The sequence below is a fragment of the Apodemus sylvaticus genome, chromosome 12 (assembly GCF_947179515.1).
Source record: "Apodemus sylvaticus chromosome 12, mApoSyl1.1, whole genome shotgun sequence".
Taxonomy (NCBI): Eukaryota; Metazoa; Chordata; class Mammalia; order Rodentia; family Muridae; genus Apodemus; species Apodemus sylvaticus.
The window spans coordinates 34044459-34070638 of record NC_067483.1 but is presented as its reverse complement, the minus strand read 5'-3'; the positions used below and the strand labels follow the sequence as shown (position 1 = coordinate 34070638).

Genomic DNA, 26180 nt, shown 5'->3' with positions numbered 1-26180 from the left:
GCCGTGAGCCTAACAGCAAGGCTGAGACAGGAACTGCAGTGGAAGGGACGTCACCATGTCTTTTGGCATCGTGGTTACACTATTTTCTTTAATACATGGGCTGAGCTCTAAGCACCCCCGCCCCTGCTTCCCATATCTGCTGCACTGCGGCTTCTGTGAGCACTGCAGGCTGTGTTCACACTCCTGGCCCACTACCCAGCCATGATCCCTGTGTACCTGCTCCCCACGCTGGCTTCCATAGGCAATTACCCCCACACCAGCATGGGTTCCAGCCGTGGCGGGTGGAGAGTGTGTGTATGTGTGTGTGGGGTCAGGGTGGGATTAGGACAGCCTTAAGTGCCACAAAATCTGGAGAAGAATGAAGCTCTGAAGAAGGTAAATTCAATACTTTCATCCTGTGAATGGTAAAGTCATTGGTCTGCTGAGAGTAAGAGGAAGTGGATGAGCAAACTGGACTCCAGAAGATTCGCATCTCCTTCCACACCGGCAACTTGCCCGCAGTAGCTCTACCAGGGTAGAGGCTGAAACCACAAAAAACAAACGGCAAGCTGGTATTTAAGTGACCACAGGGTCCAGTTTTGAAAGAAGTCAAAATCCCTGCCGTAGAGTCTCTTCTGACTCTCTGGGGGTGGTGGTGGTAGATTTTTTAGGGACCAGTCACAGGATTAATCTTGGCTAGGATGGGAAAGTGGCCTAGGTAACCAGCCTGCTGGGAGTCACCAAGTCCAGCAGGGGGCAGCAAAGGGGCTTCCTGGGGACCGTACATTTAGTTGTTCCCTCTTTCCCTTAAACAAATTGAAGTTTCTATTACTGCATCATACTGGAATAAAAATTAAACTCTAATTCAAGGAGTGAAACTTGTGAGAGAACTTTTAATTTTGAGCTCAAAAAGTTCCTCAAAGAAACCCCTGGAATGTTCCAGAACATATTGGTGGTTCAACTTCAGGTAATAAATTCAGCCTTGTTTCATGGAGTGCTGAAGACTGACAAATTTTCCAATTACTCAGTGCATTCAAGAAAACACTAGAATTCCAGCGAGCAGGGTAGGCACAGAGCTTAAACATTTAAAACAATTAATTCCGATAGCATCTGATCGACTCAACAAGATTTTTATGTAACCATCATGTCTGAATCAACAGTTAGGGCGTGAGCGCAGCTCTATATTTCTCAAGTTTTATGATATACTACTAATATCAATATTGAACATTCACCAGGCTTACTATGAGCCAGGCACTGTGCTAAACACGGAATCCCCACAGGACCCTAAGTGCTAGGACAGCTAGAATAATTCTTATATTCTGTATCCAAGACTATACAGCTAATTTGGTCTTTTGCTATATGTAAAAAAAAACCAAACAAAAACAAAACAAAACCCGAACCAAAAAACTTCTGTTGAAGGCAACACGGATGAGAGGAACCCAATCCCAGCTCCAGGCTGCTGGCTTCCTGAAGGGCTACAAACCTATTCCTGCCATCCATCTACTCTAACGGAGACACACTCTGCAGCCACACAGACAGAGGGGAAGAGAAGGAGAAACTGAAATAGTTTTAAATAAATAAAGCAGTCCAGGCTTGGAATCGTGACACATACAGCATAGCCTATCGTTAACAAAACACTCTTGTCTTTCCTTCTCAGTCAAGAATTTTGGGAGAGGGTGGTGGTGCCTAATTACACACAGTCTAGGTAAACCACCCTGGTCTGATCTAAGGGACACACACGCACCCATAAACAATACATAGTTTCAGTGCAACTTGACTCACTAATAGGTACTGCAGCTTCATGTCCACATTCAGTCACTAAGGACAAGAAAAAGCAGACATCTCACCTCCACCATGCTAACTAGCTGAAGTACTCGGGGGCTCCTTCTTCTACAGAGACTGGCTTGAAGCCTGGCTTTCTGCCTCAGCAACATGTCAGCTAGGGACAGGGCGACGGGGCACAAGGCCCTTCATAACCTTGGTCATCATCAGACTCAGAGATAGGGTCTGGTCCTGAGGGTACTAAAGGATTCTTGGCACCCTTGGCCCTATTCTGGGGGGTGCATGTGTATACACCACACACTGGGAACATACACAAAACACACATGTATAAACTATATGTACAGTCTTGTGTGCCTGCATACACTGGGACATGTGTGTGCACATATGCTGCGGACACATGTAGTTATCCTAGGCTGGAACAATCTGCTGTCAGCCTTCAATAGCACCCAGCCTTCAAAATCCAACCCCAAAGAGAAATGAAAAAGACATGTCCCAGCAAAAGAACAGATGGATATTTCCAAACACTCACCTAAAACACACAGTTCATCTCAAGAGACAGAATAAACCTCTACACAGTGCTTCCATTTGTACAAGCACGCACACAGAACTGCACGAGGCATGGCCCCTGTCAGGAGTTCCTGCTCTGAAAAGCTCTCACCTTCTGAGGCAATGATGCATCCTCTCTCTTAATAAATTAGATAAAGCTTTCCCCCTATTTTCAGGGCCTAACATCACAAAGGGGAAACTGACTCTAATGCTTGGGTGATCTGTGATTATCGTGTAGAGCACATGAGTCCTGATTGCAGACTCCTCTCCTGGATGAAGGTTCAATCACACACAGTCCTCGGTTCCTACGGAATCGCCAATGCTCCCAGTCAGGGCTGTGAGTGCCTTCTCTGCCGTCTTCCACACCGACAGGCAGAAAGCCCAAACATGGGTCAGGTGAACTTCCCCTTGACGGCCACGTGGCCATCCATGTCTTGCTAACTCTGAAGAGGCCTGGGATCTGGTGTACATTCAGGAACATCACACCTATTGCTAATTCTCTGAATAACTAGACTACGCTTGGTTAGTCCCAAGAGCAGGGACCCACCACAGGAAGTGAGCTTACTTATTTCTGCCTAAAACAGGGAGAGGGATTTATGACATGGGAGAAAGAACTCTTTTGGGTTGTGTGACTCTGGGCTTGAACTGGAGACGATCAGGAATAGGAGTATGGAGGGACCCTGAGCTCAGGGCCCGGAAGCTTTTGCAGGTGGAGACAAGTTGCCTTCCAGCCTGTTTACAGTCATCTGCAACATGGGGATTATTTTCAGCTTGGCGCCCCCTGCTGGCTGAACGTCAGCACTGCCACCCACAACCCAATTTTCAGGTCTGGAAACCTGAAAATGGGCAGATTCCCATAACTCTGGGGTGCAGGCCCCAGGGCCCACTCTAAGGGAAGAGTTCTTCCCAGAGAGACTGCACAGCTTTCCCTCCTCCCGCAGCAGGGAAACTTTTCAAAGCTTATAAAAGATGTTTCAAAGCTAGGCTTTTGAACTTCTTCTGCCTTCCTGGGGGCTGCACCTGGGCGGAGGTGGCAGCCTGGCCGAGGGACCCTGTCAGTGCTTGGGGTAGTACCTGCTCTGGCATCTCCTCTTGATTCCACGTCATACTCTAGGACTAGAATCTCAGGCCCCTGACATGTCTGTTTTAGGGCCAAAAGGGACATGGTTGGGGAGGCGCTAGAGGTGTGGTTGGCGTGATGTATGTACCCCGGTAGAAATCAAGAGGCGAGCGGGTGATTTCCAGACCTAAAAGTTCCATGCGCCATCTCCCCACCCCTCGGTCACCACAAGCAGATCCTCCTTTCTGTTGCTTTTGGAGGGCCCAGCCAGGTCCAGGCCTTGCTCTGCTGTTCAGCTAGTCAGAGGCTCCACCTGGCCACAGGGAGGTGCTGGGCAGTGCCAGCAGGGGCTGGGAGGACAATGCTAACAGCAAGAGGTAGAAGAGGATTGGTTCATTTACCAGCATGGAGAGACGTGTGGGAAGTGTCTCCAGAAACTCATGCAGAGCACAGAAGCAATACTTCAGCAGGGGTGGACTCACAAAGGGCTCCAGGGTGTGAAAGGTGGGGATTCCGGCATACCGCCTAGGCCAACCTGCTGCCTGGTCCTCAAGGGCAGCTCAAACTCCATAGGACAATAGTGCTTCAAGTAAAAGCCAGCCCCAGGCTTCCACCCTTGGTAGGCCACACCCACTGGGGGTGTGGCCAGGATAATACCTAGCATTCATCCTGAACTGTCCTTTCTTCCCTGGAAACCATCAAGTTCAAAGAGTCAAATTCCCTGGATTGCAGCGATATCAGACATCAATGGGGGCAAGGCACAGAGCCTCGTGCTACTGACTCTAGGACTGACATTCTCATCCGAATCTAAGCTGTTTTGAGGCTAGAGATGCCCTCTCCAGGTTCAAGCAGAGCTCCTGGAACCTTCGATGGGGGTGTGCGGGGTGGGGTGGGGCTGAGTTTACCACAGCAGCAAACAAGAATCACTTAATCTCATGTTTCTTCAACAAAGGTGAATTCTAACCAGAAATTTGGACCAAGCTAGTTGGGGAGGGGCACACGGGAAAGCAGCCTCTCTCCTCCGTAGCCTAGCCTGTCTTTGGAACTTGGTGGGGCCTCAGGACACCACAGGCATTTACTTCCCCACCAAGGTTCTGTGCCTTTTAGCTGCCCTCTACCAAGAGCACCTAGGATCCATCGGCTCTGGCAATGCTTTGACAGGGGCTGGCTGTGCTGTCAAGGCCATTTCCCCCCTTTTTCTGAGACTTGGGGACAAAGGCTGTGACTTTGTTATGTAGCTAAGGAGAACGTTTGGTTCTCCTGCCTCTACTTCTTACCTGGTTTTATGTGGGGCTGGGGATGGAACCCAGGACTTCATGTATGCTACACAAGCATTCTACGAACTGAGCTACACCCCCTGCTTAAAGACACCTTTTTCCTCTGCTGTCCCCTGTCACCAGGAGTCAAGCTCCACAGCCTTCTGCATCCTGCTTGGTGCTGTAGGACAAGAAGGCCCTGAAGGTGGGTGACTGGCGGTGAGGAACAAAAGGAAATTGTCCAACCCCTTTCCACCCTCCCGAGCCCACCCCAAACTCCCAAATAAATAAATTAATTGGTTTAGGATTGTCCCCAAAGTCCTTCCCAATTGGCTCAATCCCTCTTCCTGTGTTTTCTGTTTGAATGAGTCTCTGGACTTTTATCCCTTCTTTAAAAGAAAAAAAAAAATTCCTGGGAGCAACTGTCTGGACCATTTCCCTACAGTCGATCTCCTGGGTTGAGAGTACATTCGTCACACCGGGGAGAACCCAGGCTCTTCTAACCTCTGTTCTCTTGTGGTTTTGGTGTAAACTGTGATGCACTGGCTGCGGCTGGAGCAGTACTAAATCCAATCCCTGGACCAAAGATCTCAGGCTCTGGTCAGAGTCCCTGAATGTCTTTGTGCCCCTTGGCCCTACCCAGTGGAGCCACGCCTTTCCCATCGGGATGAATTCAGGGCGGCCATGCTATAGGCAGTCCTTGCAGAGGGCCACTTGGCCCTTGATGAAGTCCCGGCAGGGGCAGATCCGCTGGTGTGTGGGGTGGGCCCCGGCACAGCTGAAGAGCAGGAGATCCCCTTGGAATACACAGTGCTTGCTCTTGGGGTGGAAGGAGGGTACCAGGATGTCCTTGTACAGTTCTGAACTTTGGCAGATCACCTTATACCTAAGAGGGAGAGAAAGGTACTTGTGTGAGGTGGAGGTGCTGGGGCAGGTCCTGTCCAGCTGCTGGATTACTTGCTCCGTGTGTGGGACCATATCCCATTGTCCTACTTCAGAGATGACATCATCCAAGGGCCAAGCCCAGCAAAGCAACTGTTACTGACACATATTTAGATGTTCGTACTTAGCTGGGAATGGAGGTTCACACTTACAATCCTAGTTCAGGGTCAAGCCGGGGTTGGTTACACAGTAAGTTCTAGGCCAGTCTGTGGTACAGAGTGAGACACCATCCCAAACAAAGCAAAGTACAACAGACAGAGAAGAAGAGGGGGGCATGGCGGTGCGAGCTGGTTGTATCAGCATTTGGGAAGTTGCGGCAGGAGGGTCATGGCTAGCATCAGCTATTTAGTGAGTTCAAGGCCAGCCTGGGCAAGAAGAAGGAGGAGGAGGAGGAGGAGGAGAAGAAGAAGAAAAAGAGAAGAAAAGTGTCCTATGTTTTAAAGACTTTTGTCCCCACAGTTACTGGACCTTTTGCTTGTTAAGGGGTGTGTGTGTGTGTGTGTGTGTCCCCTCGGGAAAGCTGTGTAGCCTGTTCTTCTGAGATCAGGTTTGTTACTGGCCAGGAGCCCTGCCCCATGGCTAGGCTGGCTGGTTGGGGAGGACTGGGGGTCTTCCTGGCTCTGCCTCGCAGCTCTGGGATTGCATTCTTAGGTCACCATGCCCAGCTGTGACACTTGGGATCCTGAGGTCAAGCTTAGTTTCTCGAGTAACTGGCAAGCACAAAAGAGAGACCCACTAAGTGCTCTCTCCCTACCTTCCCCCCCCCTCTCAGCAGGGTCTTATGCAGCTCAGGCTGGCCTCAAACTTGGAAAAGGTAGCCTTGAGTTACTGATTCTGCTGCTTCTGCCTTCTCAGTGCTGGAATTATAGTGTGTCTGACACGCCTTGCTGGTACTAGGCACTTATGTCAAAGAATTTTAGGTCTTCTCTTGTGGGCTGTACTAGCCCCCCCAGTTAGTACCTATTCTATCCGCCCAGAACAAGAAAGGCCCATGGCCTAGTGAAAACCAGTTGCTCCTGACTTTCCAAAGAGGGTGCCAGGCAGAACTCTGTTTAAGTTTGGGCTTTGTCTCATAGGAGCTGTGTGACTCTGAACAATCGTTGAATGTCTCTGTTGTAACACGGGAATAAAAAAAACCCTACATGTAACTCTGTGTTCCTGGGGCAGGTTTTTCTGGGCTCAGCACGTCAGTCTTGAGCCTACTCCACTGCCTGAGGGGCCGATCTCCTCTTCCTCCTCGACAAGGTGTGTGTACCACTGTCCCTATCCCAGTGCTCGTCCTCCAGGAGGGACCACACCTCCAACCCAAGAACCATCACACCCTGCCTCTGCGATGGTCTTGTCAGGGACTCTGTCACAGCAAAGAAGCAATTCAGTGCACTCGAGAATGTTCTTATTCTGTAGAAAATGGCACAAACAGGTAACAGGCCCCAGGCCCATGTGATGCAGGGTACAACAGTGGACACCTCTAATCCTGCTTTGAGACAGGAGGCAGACGCAGGGAGGTCCCTGCAAGCTCACAGGCCAGCAGTGGAGAGTGCAAAGGCAGTGTACTTTCATGTCCACATGCATGTCACTGTCCATGTGAACCGACACTTACATATGTAAATGCACGCATGTGTGTGTGTGTGATGTCTGTGCGTGTATATATCACATACACAGACATCACACACACACATATGCACACACATCACACAAGCCCGGGTCACATACATCATATGTGTGTGTGTGTGAGAGAGGAGAGCTCTTTCTGGGGTGTCCATCCTTCCTATATTGTTTCCTGAAGCCCACAGCTGGGAGAGCAGATCTGCGCACCTCTCAGCCCACGACTACGGCAGGCGGCAGCAGCCGCGCAGCGCTGCCCCCACCTCCCCTCTGGCAGGCACACTTACTTCAGCAGGTCCTTTTCCTTGTTGAGGTGTTGAAAGAAAGATGGCTCGCAGATGAGCTGGCTCTCCTGGCACACCTGTTTGCAGGACTGCCCGGGCTCAGCCAGCTTCACCTGCAGGGCGCTCAGGGGTGGCCACATCACTTGGCCATGGCAGAAGTCCTAGAACGATAGTGAAGCCATCATCAGCTAGGGGACCAAGGACACAATGAGGCAGTGTCAGCCTAGCCACCAACCACGGAGGAACCGTGTGGAGGAAGACTGGTAAAAAGGACATATCCTTGGGACAGGCTGTGACCTCTCAAGACACCAGCTTCCAGCTGAGGACCTGCCTCAGTTGGAATGGTGTGTTTCCAGTGTACACGAAGCTCTGGTTTCTATCCAGGGATGGAGGCTCCCAGCACTTGGGAGGCAGAATATCATCTTTATTGACAAAATGAGTTTGATGCCAGCTTGGGCTAGAGGCTCTGTGTCAAAAAACCACACACACACACACACACACACACACACACACACACGCGCGCGCACACATGCATACACACCCTCATTTCCAGTGAAGCCCATTTTCAGGCTCATTACCACCAGCTCTGACCCCTGCTCTTAGATTCTCCAAACACTAGATGTAGTTCATGCCCGCACTAATCCATGGGTAGCATAGTCCTGCGGGTCTGGCTGCTGTTGCTAAGGGCAACAGCATCACTGTGCAGACTTACTTTCTTGAACAGAGCTGCAGTCTGTACTGGTGGGCACTGTTCTCCGTGTGTACAGAGCTGGCACACGACAGCTGCCCATCCATCAGGATGGCGGTCATAGATAGAAACAGCGGCTGAGAGGCACACAGGCATGTGTAAAGGCTCAAGTGTGCTCTTGCTGCTTCTTGCAAGCCCCCTTACTTAAGTCCTCAGGAGCCAGTGGGTACTGCACACAGCTGTTAAAAATTGTAATGAAGAGAGTTTCAATTCGTCATACATGAAGGCTCCTGGGTGGCGAGGGGCCAGGAGAGGTTTATCAATGATTATGCTTTTCTCCTTGCTGTGACAAAATAGCTGACCGAGGCAACTTAAGGGAGGACGGGTTTGGCTCAGCCTGATGGTAAGGTCGCCAGGGTGGGCGGGGCTGTTGACTGCTCTGTGTTCAGCTTGCTTTCTCTCTCTCCTCATATCCAGTTCATGGACTGGCGCCCCCAACATTCAGAAAGGCTCTTCCCTCTACACCTTCACCAACACACCAGGAGGGGTGTTTCCATGGTGACCGTGGTTCATGATTAGAGTGACCATCACAACAGGCAATCCACAAGGCCACCTAGATCAGACTGTGAAGGAACCAGAAGGCCAGTGAGAATTCTTCTGTGTCTTGAATTTGGTGAAGTCCAACCCTGGTGCCCTCAATATCCCTAAAGGCGCTTGCGCTGAAAGCTTTGTTCTCAATGAGGCATTCTGGGAGATGTTGGAACCTTTGGGAGGTAGGGGCTGGGAGTCGTCAGGATATTAGGAGCTTGCCTTTGATGGAACATATGGAGAAGCTGGGCTTCCTCAATGAAAGGTCACCCTGCATCTATTCTGGAGCAGGGCAGGAGACACTGCAAGGTTCAGATAGAGGCGTTGTCCTTGGGGCTGCACAGTGGAGCTGACGTGACAGCAGCTCTCTTGCCCAGGTCCTTCCAATACACATGTCTAGCTCAAGTCTGCACTGAACGGAAAGGGTGCCCGGGTACCCTGTCCCTGCCCATCATGATGGCCTGGGGTCCTCTCACTATCTGTCTGTTACAGGGACCAACATAATAGAAATCAGAATTCAGGAATAATAGAAATAGCATCAAAGTCTTAAGGCTTACAGAATCATCCAGACAGTTTGAAGGAAACACCTGATCAGAGGGAGCCCAAGTTGTCCCAGAAAGCACGGCAGAGGGGGGCTGGTCCCCAGCAGGGGATGTCGTGGAGGCCTCCCCAGCTCCCTCCCCTGACCCATACAGGAAATGGGGACAGTGCCTGCCATTCCTGTGTAGTTCTGAGAGGTAATGGGAGGGGACTGGTAAGAAGGGGCGGCGAGGGTGCCGGTGCTGTGCACTGCGGTGGAGCCGAGTCACTGGGTCATATCCACAGCTCAGCTATGACAGCACCTAATGGCTGAGCACTTGGAGGGCGCAATGGGAACGGAAGGGCTGGGTGCAGTGGTCAGTGGGTGATCAGGACGCTACAGGGACAGCTTCACTTTCGTTCACCCACAGTCCAGGCTGCCAGCAATGCAAGCCACCTCACGGTCTCAGGCCGACCACTCCTTCACTTATTCATTTACGAATTCATTCATTCCACAGGCCCTTGCTAAGAGATGGGAAAGTGTGTGTCCATTGATGACTTTACAAATGGCCATTGCAGCCTCATGCAAAGCAGCAGAAATGGGAACATGACGGGCTGTGCCTGGCCTTAGAGGTTTAGCGCATGGTCTAGTATTGAAAGCCCACACTTCTAATACATCAGAATGGCAAACCAGAAACCTATGCACATGGTGAAAGGACCTGGAGGTCGGACAAGGCTGGCTCTACAGGGAGGGGACAGAGTGGTGGCAGCTGTGACCAGAGAAGGCTCCCAGGAGACACGGGTTTCTGGGCTCAGTCCTATGGCTGCACAGGCTTACCACAACCATGGCATTCTGTAGCTAATTGGTGCTCAGTAAAGAGCTGCGGAATGGGACTGCAGGATCTCGGCATCCTGGAGGCTTTGATAGGAGTAAAGTAGGAAAAGAGGCTATTCCAGCCCAATGAGGCATCTCTGCAGCCAGAAGGAGGGATAATCAGCCATTGCCAATCTGGTTAACAAGCTCACTGGGGCCCGCGCCATCTGCATTCCTCCCGTTCTGCCATCGGTGCATGTTTCTCAGTGTGTTTGGCTATTCCATAATTGTCACGCGGTGACGACAAATCAAGAATGTACCAACAGAGTTGTCAGTCAAAGCAATGCTGTCTCTGCTCCACCCCCACCCTCAGCTCCCAGCGTGTGAACATGTATGGGAAGGGCTGAGCCAAATGTCTGCTGCTTGGCAGGTGACCACGCAGCTCTTACCAACCACGTTATGGTGCTGGGCTAAGCTAGTTCAGAGCCTGTCAAACATGTCAATTCTAGCACTGCACTGTGGTACACACCTTCAATCCCAGCATCTGTGCCAACACAGGAGGGTCAGGAGTTTAAGGTCAACCTTGTCCACATAGCAAGTTCAAGGCCAGCCTGGGTTTCATGGGTTACATGTTGTTTCAAACCAAACAGCCATGTGGCTGACTGACCACCCTGTATTTAAACACAAACAGTTACTCCTGACACATCCTGGGCCTCCCCGTGTGGCCTGAGATCGTATGTAGACCCCATGACTGTTAATATTGTCAACTTAGCAGGATCTAGACTCACCTGGAAGACAAAGCTCTGGGCATGCGTGTGAGTGGGTTTCTAGACTGGGCAAATCAAAGTGGAAGTGTGGGCCCTAAGGGTGAGCACTGCCCTCCCATGGGCTGGGGTCTGAGTAGGAAGGAGAAAGCGGGCTGAGCGCCTCCATTCTCCTCGCTCTGCATCCTGACTGCTGAGGGACCGTGGCCTGAGGCTTCAGGCTTCTGCAGCTGTGCCTATCTAAGACCCATGACAAGACCTTGCAAGGTGAGCCAGAGGGACCCCTCCCTTCAGTGAGTTGCTCCAGTCAACTGCACACCCTACATCTGTGCAGGCTGCAAAGAGCAGCAGTGGCTGCCTGCATCCGTGCACACGCAGTGGCCCAGCCTTCCAGGGTACGTATACAATTACAGTACTGCTTAAGCAGGCATGACAGAATGTTAATAACTAAAGCAGAGCATATCACTGGAGCAGTCAGTCCCCTGCAAGAAACACAATGACAATACAGTTTCTTCCTTTTGCAAAAAGATTTCCTGGTACTGAACTGATTGATATTTTCCACTGAGTATGCTGGGGTCTTGATTGATATGGGGAACCAAACCCTTGGAAAGAAGAACCCATAGATGGGTTGAATGGTTTTCGGCATGCGTACACTGGCAAGGACTGCGCCAGAGTTGTGACACAATTGTCTTTTCTGTGTCCTGTGTGGACCGAATGAGATAAAACGCTGAGCTCCCCATGTGTGTGATTATATTACAATATACCACAGGAGAGTCTGGCATGTTAACAGTGGTGACTAGACTAAGCCCTCCTAAGAGTTATGTCAGGCCTTGATCTCAGTACTTTCTGGGTGCCGGCTCATACAACGCTCACAGGAGCACTGAGAAGGAAACCCCGTGATCCTTACTTCCTAAGAAACAGAGAGCAAGAGTGAGAAATGCTGAAACTCATGGTACCAGGAGCTGGCTCCCACTGGCTGGGCTGTGGAGCTGACTTGGATGCTGGAGTGTCTGCCGTGCAAGCGTGAGGACCCGAGTTCAAGGGAGAGGCCAGACTTGGTGCCCAGAACTTGTAATTCCAACACTGGGTTATGGACACACGCAGGTCCCTGTGCTCACTGGACACCCAGCCTAGCCTGTGTGGTGAGTGACAGGCCAGTGAGAAACCCTGTCTCAAAGCAAAGGGTGACAGGCAGCAGAGGAATGACCTCCAGGGTAGTCCTTTGTCTTCTACATGTATGGGTACACATGCCGCTTGCACCTGTACACATAAGTATGCGTCTACACGCATATGCACACTTACAAACGTGTACATGAGCACTTGCACACACACATGCATGTCAACTCACTTATTTCTTGTTACCTGCCTCATTCCCCCAACAGTCCTGTTGACCAGACGTGGTTACCCCAAAGCCCAGGCCCCAGAGCCACGGCTTCCCTGAACCACCCGCTTCCTTTACACGCCTGTGGGCTGGCAGTCTAGATGTATGTTCCTCCTGTGCTGTTTCTATTTTCAGCTCTGCAGCTCTTTCCCCCATTGTGCAGACAGTCCTTGATCACCTTTAAATACTCTGTCTTTGCCCTATATCGAGAACCCTGTATTTTTGGGCTGGGCAAGAAGTTCAGATTTCTCTACCCACAGGGGCTCTGGCTTTGTCTATTTCTGGGTCTGAGTTCCTTTTGAAGCCTAAGGAATTAAAACATCATAAAGGACTGCAGTGACGGCTGTCCCCTTCACCTCTGAGAGCGTGCGCCTGGGTTTCACAGGTCTTGTTTGAAAGGGGGCCTAGTTTGAAAACCACTCAAGAGTCCTAACGGGTTTAGAGCTGCTGCATTTATGCCCTTAAAGAAACACTTTGACAATGCAGATCTGATGTCTGCATTTGAGCATGCATGTGAGTATTCATGGGTGTATGAATACGTAGACATGGTGAACATGCGGCAGCGGCCAGAGGACAATGCCATACAGGCTCTGCCTGCCTGTTTTTTTTTTTTTTTAATTTTTTAATTTTTTTGAGATAGTCTCTCACTGGCGGGGAGCTTGCCAACCAGGATAGGATAGTGAATCCCAGGGCTTTCCCTCTTCCTAGCACTGAGATGACAAGCGTGCCTTTCCATGCCTGACTTTCCAAATGTGTTTCTAAGAATCAAGCTGCAAGGCAAGCATTCCACTGACTGGGGCCATCTTTCCAGACCCTAAGCTTTGCTTTTTGGGGGGTGGGGTGGGGTGTGAGAAATGAAGGCAGGACTGAGAGCCACTGTCTGTTACCCTTCCTGAGTCTTCAAGATGCTTTGGTCTGCTCAGGGTACAGCAAGCCAGTGCTCAGGGAGGACCCCATCTGGATCACTCCAGTGTCAGTGTCCATATGACCTTTTGTTGTCCCAAAGAGCACACTCCAAGGGAAGGAAGCCTGGCTCCCTTGGGTGACTATGACAGTGCAACATTTAAAAATGACAAGTTGTCATGGAGACACACACACACACACACACACACACACACACACACACTTCAGAAGGGCCTTACCTGCTTTTCAATGAAAGCGTTGATTCTCTGCAGCATGCCTTCACATGTGAACTCATACGGCATATACGGCTCAATCTGCAGAAACAACAGGGCACTGTGAAGGGGACGTGGGACACACACTTGCTGCTTCTCCACTGACTCACATGGGTGCGGTAAAACTGCAGCCCTGGAACTGGCCAGACCTGGCTCAGGCCTTACTGTGCTCCTCTCTAGACTCTGAACTCCCTTCCCCCAGTCTCAGATACCTGATGCATAAACGAGGAGCCAGAAGAAGCTGTATTAAGTTGTTAACTGTTCTTAGCTAAGCTGTGGCGAAGGTACATGGGAAAATGCCTGGATAGTGTAAAGTACAGTAGGGCTTCAAAAAGTGGGAGTAGCATTACCACTTGCTAGCAGGTGGACCGTGTAGGGTAATGACTGTTGGTCACCAGCGTCCCAGGGCTGGGCAGAGTGCAGGGATTTCGCAAACACCAGGGCTAGGGCTCCTCTGTAGTAGTGGGTGAGGTAAGAACGTATCCAAAGGGGCTGGAGAGATGGCTCACTGGTTAAGAGTTCCGACTGCTCTTCCAAAGGTCCTGAGTTCAAATCCCAGCAACCACATGGTGGCTCACAACCATCTGTAGAGGGATCTGATGCCCTCTTCTGGTGCGTCTGAAGACAGCTACGGTGTACTTAGATATAATAATAAATAAATCTTAAAAAAAAAAAAGAACGTATCCAAAGAACTCACGTTGCAAACCAAAGGGATGACGTGCCAAGACCACGGAGCTCAGCTAGAGGCCTTGGGAAGGCTGAACTTTTTTCTCTGAGACAATGTGTTATATAGTCTAAGCTGGTAGCCTTGCTATATAGGTGAGGGTGACCTTGAACTTCTGATCCCCCCGTCTCCACCTCCGGGGTGCTAGTGTCAGACATGGGCTACTACTGGTACTGGGGATGGATCCTAGGACTTGTGCATGCTAGACAAGCATTCTTCCAGCTGAGGATCAGCCTTAGCCCAGAGGGTGAGCTATGATATGAAAATACGAGGGAACTGGAGCTCAGGACTGGGAGCCGGAGAGACAAGGTACAACGGGGTTCGTGGCTTCACAACAGCATTGTGATTTCTATACAGAAGCACTCACTATTATGGGAGGGGGGACAGGAAAGCCCAGGAAGTCATGGGATGAAGGAGGCATTCTGATGGCCGCTGAGACATCTGAGGGAAGGGTAGGAAAGGTGGCACCGGGCTCTGCTGCATGGCATCAGCTGGCACGCTGACACCCGTGTCCTCCACATAACGTAACAGGAAGTGGGGGTCGCATGTCAGAGGAAGTCACCAGCAGTCCTTCTAGATATCTATATATCTGCAGCATTGTTGGTGACGGCACAAAGGACTACCGTTAGTAGTGCCTTCTTGAGCCTGCACTTACAGACCTCTTCACAGCACACTTACACCAACAGGAAATAACCAACCAACTGCTTGGGAGGAGAAGTATAGGGAGGCTCTGTTTTAGAGTTTCCACAGCAGCCCTGGGCAAACTAAACTCCCACAGAGCAGGTGTTTGGGGAGGGTTTTTTTGGGGGGGGGGCAGCTCAGTCTATGGAGGATGTAGACATCCTGTCTTTCCAGAATGACTTGAAGGGTGCCCTATATACGAAAGGTACTTGATCAATGCTTTTAGAATTGATCAGAAAAGTCTAGCATGGTTACTTTAACAAGATTCTACCTCATGTTTAGGTAGAAAAAGAAACCACACTCTAGAAAACTACGAGACTGGGGGAGTGATCAAGTCTAAATCTGTGTCCCCAGGTGCCCCATGGGATGGCACATGTCTGCAATTCTGCTGCAGGAGGTGGAGACAGGTGGATCCCTGCAGCTTGGGGCCAGCCTGCCAGGCCAATCAGTGTGCTTTAGATTTATTGAAAAATACAAGTCTCAAGAAAAATACAGTGGAGAGCAATAGAGAAGCTACACATGTGTGAATGCGTGTGTAACACATCCATGATCACAGAAACATGTAAATGCACACACACACTCACACACACACACACACACACACACACACACAAGCAAACCCCTACTTTATAACCTCTACCCTTTTGGGTTAGGTAGGATAAGCTACCAGTGTTTTGCAGATCTTTCCAGGGACTGGATTAGATCATGTGAGCACGTATAACTCAAGCCACTCTCTTCATGCCTGGAACCCAGGAGCCTAGAAGGCCTGTCCGCGGGGTCTGGAAGACCTGAGCCCACATCTGCCACCAGCTGTTTTGCATCTCCCAGAGGCTTCTCAAAATCCTCAGGCCAGATGCTATGGTTAGGCTATGGTCTACTTTGTTTACTGACAGCAAGGGGCTGCTGTGTCCCACATGTGTTCTAGGGCACAGGTCAAATGCAGGCAGGCAGAGAGGAAAAAAAAAAGCAGCAACCTTCTGGTTTAAGATGGCTTTCACTGCATCTTCTACTTCCTCTCGGTTATTGAGATCCACCGTCCAGACGTGAGGCCGGCCAATGAAGACTTCTGCGTATGGGTGCTGGGACGTCAGCTGTAAGACAGAAGACATGCCGCATCTTAGTTTCACACATGCACAGCTGCTCAGACAAAGGTGTGGGCTAGGCAAAGCATTCTGTCTTTACACATCACGTTGAATTTAAACAGGAGATGAAGCGTTCTTGTCCTCCCTGTAGCAAACAAAACCTTCTAAGAACAGGCAGATAGAAAAAAACTGTAGTGATGTTTTGAACTTTTGAAGCCCATTTGGGAATAAAACGGTGTCATAACAGAGAGGCTCTGGACAGCTGCTCTGAGGTGAACTCAGGGCCTCTTACAGGAAGTAGGCGTTCTGTCACTGAGCAGGGCCTGCAGCCATGGTGGTTAATATGGACTGTCAGATTGACAGGATCTAGCCTCTGGGCATGTCTGAGAGAGTTTGTAGACTTTGTTAGCTGTGGAGGGAAGCCCCACCCAAATGTGGACAGTACCATCCTTTGAGCCAACGTAGTGGGCAGTATAAAAAAGAGAGAGCAAGCTGACACCAGCCTCCAGCCCTGTCTGCTTCCTGCATGGCTACCAGGTGACCAGCTGCCTCTAGGATCTGCTGCAGTGCCTTCCCTCCCTTCCAGGACAGACTTGTCCCCCTGAAGTTTGAGCCAAACTAACTCCTGCCTCTTTAAGCTGCCTTTTGTCTGTTACTGAGTCACAACAATGAGAAACTAGTTAGTATAACCTTAGAATATCTTGAGCACTTGGAGACTTAGTCTCGGCCAAAAATCACCTCCATAAATTTAGCATCTATTCTCCGGGCTAGGACAGAGAGATACGTACAGAAAAATCACAATAAAGATCAAAGCAGTGAGTCAGGCATGTCTGTGATTTCTTTACTTAGCAGGCACACATAGGAAATCACAAATTCCAGGCCAGCCTGGGACTACACCATTAAACCTAGCTTATTTGTTTTAAAAAAAAAAAGGCTGGAAAAACACCCAGGCATGAGCAATAATGCACATGAGAATGATGGTCAAGGAGTTTATGTCATCAGAAGAAACTTCAAATGGTTTCACAAACAATCAGAGCAACGCCAGAACATGAAACATTGATTTTTGAAAGTTATATGCATGTATGTACAAACATATGTATGTATGTATGCATGCATGTATGTGTATAGGTACAGGTGTAGGCAGTTGCCTACAGAAACCAGAACAGGCCGTACGATCCCCTGGAGCTGCAGTTACAGGCAGTTGGTTCTGAACCGCCTGCCGTGGGTGCTGGGCACCAAACCTTAGTCCTTCATAAGAGCAGGATGCGTGCTTAACCACTGGGCCCTCTCTCCAGCCACAGAACAGAGCATTTGTGAGCACAATGTAGAATCAGAAAAGCAAGGAATGAGTCTCCCTCTTAAATGCTTTCTTCTGAGATGAGATGGCTCTGAGGGAAGTGCACTTGTCAGGATTCATGTCCCAGGCCTAACACGCTAGAAGGAGAGACCAACTCCCATGAGTTCTTCTCCAGCCTCCACAGTGTTCTGTGGCACATCCCACAGAGAGTAAATGTGAAAAAGAGTGTGGCTGAAGGAGGCCGAGGAGTCTGGAGGAGGCTGAGGAGACTGGAGGAGGCTGAGGAGAATGGAAGAGGCTGAGGAGACTGGAGGAGGCTGAGGAGGCTGAGGAGTCTGGAGGAAGCTGAGACTGGAGGAGGCTGAGGAGACTGGAGGAAGCTGAGGAGACTGGAAGAGGCTGAAGGAGGCCGAGGAGACTGGAGGAGGCTGAGGAGACTGGAGGAGGCTGAAGGAGGCCGAGGAGGCTGGAGGAGGCTGAGGAGGCCGAGGAGTCTGGAGGAGGCTGAGGAGACTGGAGGAGGCTGAGGAGACTGGAGGAGGCTGAGGAGACTGGAAGAGGCTGAAGGAGGCTGAGGAGTCTGGAGGAGGATGAGGAGGCTGAGGAGGCTGAGGAGGCTAAGGAGACTGGAGGAGGCTGAGGAGACTGGAGGAGGCTGAAGGAGGCCAAGGAGGCTGGAGGAGGCTGAGGAGGATGGAGGAGGCTGGAGGAGGCTGAGGAGACTGGAGGAGGCTGAAGGAGGCCAAGGAGGCTGGAGGAGGCTGAGGAGACTGGAGGAGGCTGAGGAGGCCGAGGAGGCCGAGAAGGCTGGAAGAGGCCGAGGAGGCTGAGGAGGCCAAGGAGACTGGAAGAGGCTGAGGAGGCACTCTACCATAGAGTGCCTGACCCACAGACACAGAGGCCTGGGGTCCATTCCAGAACTGTATAAAGCCAGGATGGTGGTGTGTGCCTGTAATCCCAGTACTCGGGAGGTATTGGCAGGAGGATCAGGTAAGATGTAGATAAGTCATTCTTGTCTACAGTGTGTTTGAGGCCACTCTGGACTATTTAAGGCCTTGCATTAAAAACAAAGGAGTTCAGCTCAAGACAGCAAGCATGTCTCTCGGCTACTTGGGGCTTGTCGGAAGTTCACGCTTGCGCTTTCTTCTCAGGCCTGGTCAAGGCAGTAGTGTACACAGGAACCTCTTACATCTTTGTGGAAACATTTTAGGTGAGGAGCAGGGACATATAGTGAAACCATCAGGCCTGGTGTGCACAAGGAAGAGTTGTCATTTCCCAAGGAACTTTTATTGATTGATTGATTGATTTTGATTTTGAACATAGGGCCCTGAATATATCAAGTGTGGTCTTCACCACCTACTTCATCACCAGCCCAGAGAGCTTTTAAATGCCTTGCTGCGATTTCGTGTGGACTCATGGACCAGAGTTCCTTGAGACCATTTGAGAGTGCACACTGAGCTGTCCAGGAGTGTAGTTAGTGCACACCATGTAGACCAGGAAATGCCTTTTCAAAAAGGATGATGTCTAAGGCACTACAGGCTGCAGCTACCAACTCATTCCATAGGGGAGCGTGACCTTGAACTGCTCATGTTTCCACCACCTCCTCCTCCTGAGTGCCGGGAGCACAGGGCTCGGCAGTGCTGGGGATGGAACCCGGTGCCTCCTGTATGCTGGGTGGGCACTCCCTGTGCCTTCTCCTGGTTTATTGAAGACTTTATCCACGAACAGTCACCGTTTCAGAAAAACGTCAGCAACATCAATGTCAGTCTGGGTGTGTATCCTCTAGTACGACATGCCTCCATGGGTAGATGTCATATTGGTGATAGCTGTGTACACGTGTGTGATCTGTACACACAGATTATACCCAGCTCCCTTTTCATAATGTCAAACAAGCTGACAGTGCGCAGCCGAATGTTTTATTCCTTTTAAATACAGACATTCACTTGTAAGGTAGACCCAGACATCCCATCCTCTACTGTAATTCTTGGCACATAATACTGAGTGAAATACCTATTATTTTCCTAGAAATTATTTTTATATATTAGAAATTAAAAAATGATCTGCACAGGCCAACTTCTGTTACTTGGCAGATTTCATTTCTGGAGAGAAAAATATGTTCTATTTATTTTTTATTTATTAATGCATTAGATTGCTTACTCACTCATTTACTATATGTATCTACATCTGTGTGGGCAATGTGTGTGCAGGTGCACGCTCCTGTGCACGTGCTGCGGCCAGCAGATGGTACTGGGTGTCGGGCTGGAGCACTTTTCATGTTGTTCGAATGAGACAGCGCCTCTCACAGAACCTGAGCTCACTGTTTTTAGCTGACTTCTGGGCCACCAAGCCCCAGTGCTCTCTGCTCCCCACTCCCCCAGCAGTTACAGGCACCAGAGGCAATGCATGCTTGTGTGTGAATGTTCAGGTGATGGTGCTTCCTCTCACCCACTGGGCACCAATGCATTCTAACATATTTATTAGAGAAGCTGCCACTGCCAATGCTAAAACTTTTGCTTTGGAGGCCAGCCTGGCTCTCCTCCCATTCCTTTTCCCTTAATTTCCCTTAATTTCCATAAGCACAGAGACACTTGGAGAACGTCAAAGCTAATTAGCACTAGCCCTCTCTCCACCTCTGCCCTTGGTACCTTATCACGCCAGTGACTGCAAGCCCTGTTTGGGGCAGGAGGCTAGGATTTGCACAAGCTTCTGGGAAAGCCTTCAGGGAACCACAAAGCCTTGCGGTCCGAGGCTGCGGTCTTTCTTGGTTTACTACGCATGCTCCCTCTCCTGTCAGAGCCCTCGTTTTTTCTCTGGCTCCGTGGCCAGTGCTGGAGACTTTGCAGGCCCACAGAGCTGGGGTAGCCTCTATTAATTTTTTTTTAAATCTTTGTATAAAATATTTTGATTCAATACCAATCCACAAAGTCATAGGTTGGGCCAGGCATTGGGCTAATCAATCACTAACACATAAATTATTCACCAGACTTCATATACATCATAAGGATTCCGAGGACCTTGGGTTCTACATAACCAGAAAATAACAAAGCCAAGTCCAAGTCTAGCTCTTTCTGCAAATGAAGAGCTTTATGCAGATGTGTTTGTTTCGTTATTCTGGGTAAGAGTATGTATTTGTGTGGAGGCCAAGTTTTTTCTTTCTTTTTTGAGATGGGGTCTCTCACTGACCATATGAATCCACACATCAACCTAGGCTGGTTGGCCAGCGTCTCAGGTGCTTGTCTGCCCCTCCAGCACTGGGATTACACGTGCTCGCCAGCCCTCCCAGCTTTTCCCCTGGGTTCTGAGGACTTAACTCAAGTCCCCCAAGCCTTTACATCATCTGAGCTGCCTTCCAAGTTTCAATTCCGTATCTTTGAGCAAAAGAGAAGAAGGCACTTTAGAGAACACCACCACATTCTTAAAAAAAACAAAACAAAACCAACCAACCAACCAGAGCCTTAAAAACTACTCTTAAAATTCACACACACACACACACACACACCCCAGGGATACATGTATACCATTAGAGTTTTTCAGAAGGTGGGTGGACTGTCATATCATTTCTGCTTTCTGGCCTAGAGAACAAGCTAATTAGTCCATCTACTGCTAAGCTTTCAAGTGGCACCAATGTCACCATCTAGTCATTTACGCAGCAGGCCAGGCTCCTTCCCCTCCCCCTTTAAAGCCCCTGCTTATTTACCAGGCTGCTCTCAGCACTTAGCAAGCACATGCTGCTAAGCCATCCCTGTTTAATTCGTTTGCATTTGCTGAGGGTTACTTAACTTTTATGAGTGAGGCGATTTTTGATTCATTAGCCTACTCAGAACTCTGTGTTCCTCCTGGCTAATTTATTGAGGACCATCTGATCTTAGCCACTTGAGTGTTTATCTGTCAGAAGATTTACAGGGGGTACTCCGGACAGGCAGTGTCTCCGGAAATACGAGAGGCAACCTCTGAAGGCTACAGATCCTCCAAGGAGACTCCGAGTTCCCTTTACAGGAACCTATTAATATGCTCCCCCAGTACAAAGATAAAATCTAATTCATATTAAAATATAATGAAGCAACTCAGTTCCTCAAGGTATTCTGGGTCTTTCTTCCCTGCTCCGAGTAGCCAGTGTGCACAGAACATATGGTCTGATGCAAAACCACAAAGCTAAACTACCACTTAGGAATCTCAGTTTCCCTTTCCTTCAAGTTAAGGCTAAACGAAATAAAGACAACCAGGCAGTGGTGGCACACGCCTGTAATCCCAGAACTTGGGAGGCAGAGGCAGGCAGATTTCTGAGTTCGATGCCAGCCTGGTTTACAGAGTGAGTTCCAGGACAGCCAGGGCTACACCGAGAAACCCTGTCTCGAAAAACCGGAAAAAAAGAAAAAGAAAAGAAAAAAAAAGAAATAAAGACAACCGACCTTGATCCTAGTCTAATGGAAAGACAGTATAGTACTGCCTGCCCTTGGGTTATAACTTAGCCATTTGCTGAGGTAAGAGAGATCATTGCTAAGGGTTTGCCTTCTCTCTCTCTCTCTCTCTCTCTCTCTCTCTCTCTCTCTCTCTGTGTGTGTGTGTGTGTGTGAGAGAGAGAGAGAGAGAGAGAGAGAGAGAGAGAGAGCACTAGCTTTCTTGCTCGCTCTCTGCCTTCTTCTGCCTCCTCACGCCATGGCACATGCCATCGTGCCTGAAGTGTTAAAACTATCTGTTTAATGTGTATGCGTGAGGGCCTGCATGCATGCATATGTGTGTATTGAGTCTATACATGCCTGGTACCCAAAGAGGCAGGGAGGGAATGGATCCCCTGGAACTGGAGTTACAGTGTTTATGAGCCACTGGGTGTGGCTGCTGGAAGCGAACCCCAGTTCTCTGCAAGAACAGTGAGTGCTTTAACCGATGAGCACCTCCTCAGCTGCCCCCAGTACAGAAAGTCTCAACCCTCCTAATGCTGCGACACTTCAATACATCTCCCCATGTTGTGGTGACCCTCCATCCCCATTACAGTCCTTCTTTGCTACTTTATCTTCATAACTGTGATTTTGCTACTGTCATGAATTATAATGTAAATATCTGACGCGTGACCTCTGTGGGGTGAAGACCCACAGGTTAAGAACTGACACTCTAGTGGTATCGGACTTAGCAATCTGTAGCCTTGCCGGCAGTTCTTTCCCAATTAAGAGCGTCTTTGGTTCAGGGGATATGGAGGCCTTTGAGAACTGTGAAGGCGGGCATGTGGGCCTCTTTGCTGTGAGATCAAGGTCACCACTCCCCCTCAAAGCTCTTAGATACTACTCTTCAGTATGAGGTGAATTCACCTTGGGTCTGCCCTGATCAAGCACACTAGAACGTCACACCTCTCCTTTCTCTTTGAGGCCATCCCAGGCCCTTCCAGTCAGCCGAGCAGGCTTGCTTTGCACAGCTTCCCCTCTCACCCACTCAGGGTTCATTTTGGTCTCATGCATTTCTGGCTGGCTTTGAACTTGCTCTACAGCTAGTGATGACTTTGAAGTTCTTACTCTCCTGCCTCCACCTCTAAAACGCGGGAATGAGTGACAGGTGTGAGCTACCACACCCATTCTGGGTTATGCTGGAGACTGAGCCCAGGGCTTCTGCATGGTGGACAACCATTCTACCAAGGAGGCTCTGTCGCCAGCCCCACGCAGCCATCATTTACCTTGATGGTGCAGCTGTGCTCTCACGCTTCCAGAACAGATATAGAGCTACTGGAAAATGGGAAGCACTCTGCTAAACTCCCCCAGTACGGCAGCTAGTGCCACAGGCTGTGTGTGGACAGGCTCGGCTTCGGCCCTCTCCCTCTGGGATCTCAGACTCCTGTGGGATCACTGAGGGAGTCATCTGGATGAGGTCACATGCCCGCCACTGACAGGCTACTCCACTCTCTTTTGCTTGCGGGCTCATTTAAGGGCTGACAGAAGCGTCCCGTGTGGGTGCATCCCGTGTGGGTGCTTCGGGGTCTCTTCTGCCGTCCCCACCTTCAGCGCAGTCACATGTCTAGATGACAGCAAGTGTGGAGGACATGCATACTTCCTCAATACTGGCTGACCCGGGCACTGTCATGCGACACCATTCCCTGGGCATGAGGTAGAGTGTATTCAAGAGTGTCCCATAGTGTGTGTGTGCACGTAGGTCTATGTATGCATGTGTACATGTGCATTCCTGCATATGGAGGCCACAGTGCATGTGGAACCACAGATCATTCCTCAGGGGCCATCCCTCTGGTTATCTTCCTAGCCTGGAACACGCCAGGAGAGCTAGGCTGGCTGTCCAACAGGCCCCAGGATCCCCCATCTCCTTCCCTACAGGCCTGGGATCACAAGGGAGGGCTACCATGCCTAGATTTTATTTTACTTTACTTTACTTTACTTTAATTTAATTTTAGGTGTTCTAGGGATTGAACTTACATTCTTCTGCTTGTGTGGAAGTATGTCACCTACTGAAGTCATTTCCACAGCTCCAACTCTTAAAGCTTTTATGCATCAAGAGAGTCACTAATATAGAGGAGGAAATATTTGCATTATGTCTGCTAAAAGGTTAATACCCTAAATACCTAAGGAGTGTCTATCGCTCCATAGCAAAACACCCTCAACAAACCCCATTTAAAGACAGGCAAAGGATCTAGGTAGACGTTTTGTAAAGATTGCCACAGATCAACTGTGGAGCGGATAGTGGGAAGAGATACCTTTGATGTGCTATTTGGGGTACAAGGTCAGAAAAGTAACCCAGAGGGGGGGAAAAGCAACAGAGTTGGAAAATGGATGTTCTAGAGAAAGGCGCTGCTGTGTCACACTAGGATTTTCCAACGATTCCCCGGCCAAAGGCCCCGAGGGACGCTGCTTTAATGTCCCCCTGCACAAGCAGCCAGGACAGTCACTAGGTGCCCAGACATAACAAGGAAGCCAATCTCATGGTTCCTCCCCACACCTGTGTCCGCCCAGACAGACTCCTCCCCACCTTGGCCACACTCATCACCCACCCTGAGCTGTAAATGATGTCTGCTTATTGCCCCAAAAGAATCCCAGCATGCTCCACGGCGACACATCACCCACTGCAGGTTTCAAGAGCATCTGCAAAGGCTAATGGGACAAAGCTTCTGTGACAGGTTCTGGCAGTGAGGAGACAGCATGTCAGCAAGGTGGGCTGAAGGTCTCTCCCTCTCTCTCTCTCTCTGTCCTCTGTGTGTGTCTGTGTATGTGTGTGTGTGTGTGTGTGTGTGTGTACGTGTGTGTACGTGTGTGTGTGTGCATGTGTGTGTGTGTGTGTACGTGTGTGTGTGCATGCGTGCACGAATGCATGTACATATAGAGACCAGGTCAAGCTTGGGTGTTGTTCAGGCACATTTACCTTGTGTTTGGAGACATGGTCTCTCTCATCAGCTTGGAACTCACCAAGAAAACTAGGCTGGCCAGCCAATGGATCCCAGGGGTCCGCCTGTCTCTGCCTCCTCAGTTCTGGGACTTTAAGAGTCCTTCCATGCCTAGATTTTACAGAGTCTAGGGGCTTAACATGTATGGCAAGTGCTTTGTTACTGACTAAGCCACGTCTCCAACTCTGAGGCTGATGTTCTCTGGGCATTCACTGGCCACAGTTTCTTCTTCACCACGTGCTGTGGAAAGGCGAGCAAGCGTTCCCCGTGGCCTTCTCCTCGTTCCAATCGTTAGCCGTGATTAGACCGGAACACCCAGGGTCATTAGAAACAGAGTTAGGGTGGGGGCTGGAGGCTTGGCCCAGAGGACAGGAGCGTGCTGTGTGAGCATGAGCCTGCATGGGACTCCTCAGCACACACTGAAGATGCCGGGTAGGCCTGGCATCCCACAGAAAGCTGGAGAGCCGGAGTCGTCCAACCAGTGAGCTCTGTGTTCAGGGAAAGACCCTGGCTTCATGAATAAAGTGGAGAGGGAGGGAGGAAGACCCCACACTTGCTTCAACCTCTGGCTTCCATATGCATGTCTGCACATGTGTGCGTACCTTCATGTGTGCATGCATGCATGCACATGCTGACCACGTGCACACACAAACACAAAAGCATAAAAGAGATACCCACCTCTCTCAGTGTTGGCTTGCCGATGAAGAAGTCTGTGTTCTTGCTGCTTTTGGGAGGACTGAACTTGGGGTTTAGGAAAGCGCACCCATTCGCGATGGCCTCCAGGGGGGCGGGGCCTTCATAAGGGAACCCAAGCCCCACAAACAGCTGTAAGACAGGAAAAGACATCCATGAGGTTATGAGTCACGATGGCCTCTCAGCTCCCTGCTCTGCTTCTGTGGATGCCACTGACGTTCTTCAGGGGGCTTAGAGCTCCAGGTAGATGACTAGGAAGAAAGTGAAGGGTTATATACCAGGGTATGCAGAATAGCATGTGTGAGCGCCTGGGAAGGAACTTGCCTTGTTCCCATCTCCTTTTCTGATATGAAAAAAAAAATGTTGGGGACTGAGGGGCAGGGAGGGCAAGAATGTAAAACAAAACCAACAATAAAACCCAGGAGCCAACAATCGTCTTTCTGTCACTCAGCAGGCAACATAACTGGAAAAAACACTTGCTTAACTAAACAGAAGGTTTCTTCACTCAAGCAGGGAACAACGAGGCTCTTTCAGGGACTCTGGGGGCCAGGGACAGAAAGGTCACTTGGCGGTTTGATTACAGTTCAAATGAAACTGCTTTCGACCTTGGGAGGTCAGTAAACACAGGTTTTATGATAGCGTTCTCACTGGGGACACCACTAGCTGGCTGGCTTTGTTTTTTCCTCTGTGGGAGCAGAGGTTTCAAACTGCAATTTCTCAGCTTCCCTCCCCAGCCAGCAAAATCTCAAGTTTCCCTAGGTGGGCAGTAGATGGCAGCAGAAACAAGCTAAAGGGCTTTAGAGAGCCCACAGCGCCCAGAGCTGCTGGGACAAAGGCACGCTCCCACAAGGCTTGGTAGGGTGCACAAAATGCAAGGCTCTGTGTATACCAGGTGCGGGGGACACTGTGCTGTGAGTGGCGGTCACCAGCCAGGGTCTAATCCTGGCT

The 26180-nt window shown here is 50.0% G+C and overlaps 1 protein-coding gene across 4 annotated transcripts in view; it reads right to left on the bottom strand.

The window, feature by feature from the left end:
* Positions 1-852: 852 nt before the first annotated feature.
* Positions 853-26180, bottom strand: part of Mgat5 (alpha-1,6-mannosylglycoprotein 6-beta-N-acetylglucosaminyltransferase) — a 293176-nt gene continuing 267848 nt past the window's right edge. For all 4 annotated transcript variants that reach the window (XM_052199815.1, XM_052199817.1, XM_052199816.1 and 1 more), the window contains exons 14-18: positions 25218-25364; positions 15763-15879; positions 13351-13425; positions 7458-7615; positions 853-5509 (exon numbers count right to left, since the gene is read on the bottom strand). In XM_052199815.1, the coding sequence (XP_052055775.1) occupies positions 5311-5509; positions 7458-7615; positions 13351-13425; positions 15763-15879; positions 25218-25364 (696 nt within the window). In that variant the 3' untranslated portion in view covers positions 853-5310. The remainder of the gene's footprint in view (positions 5510-7457; positions 7616-13350; positions 13426-15762; positions 15880-25217; positions 25365-26180) is intronic.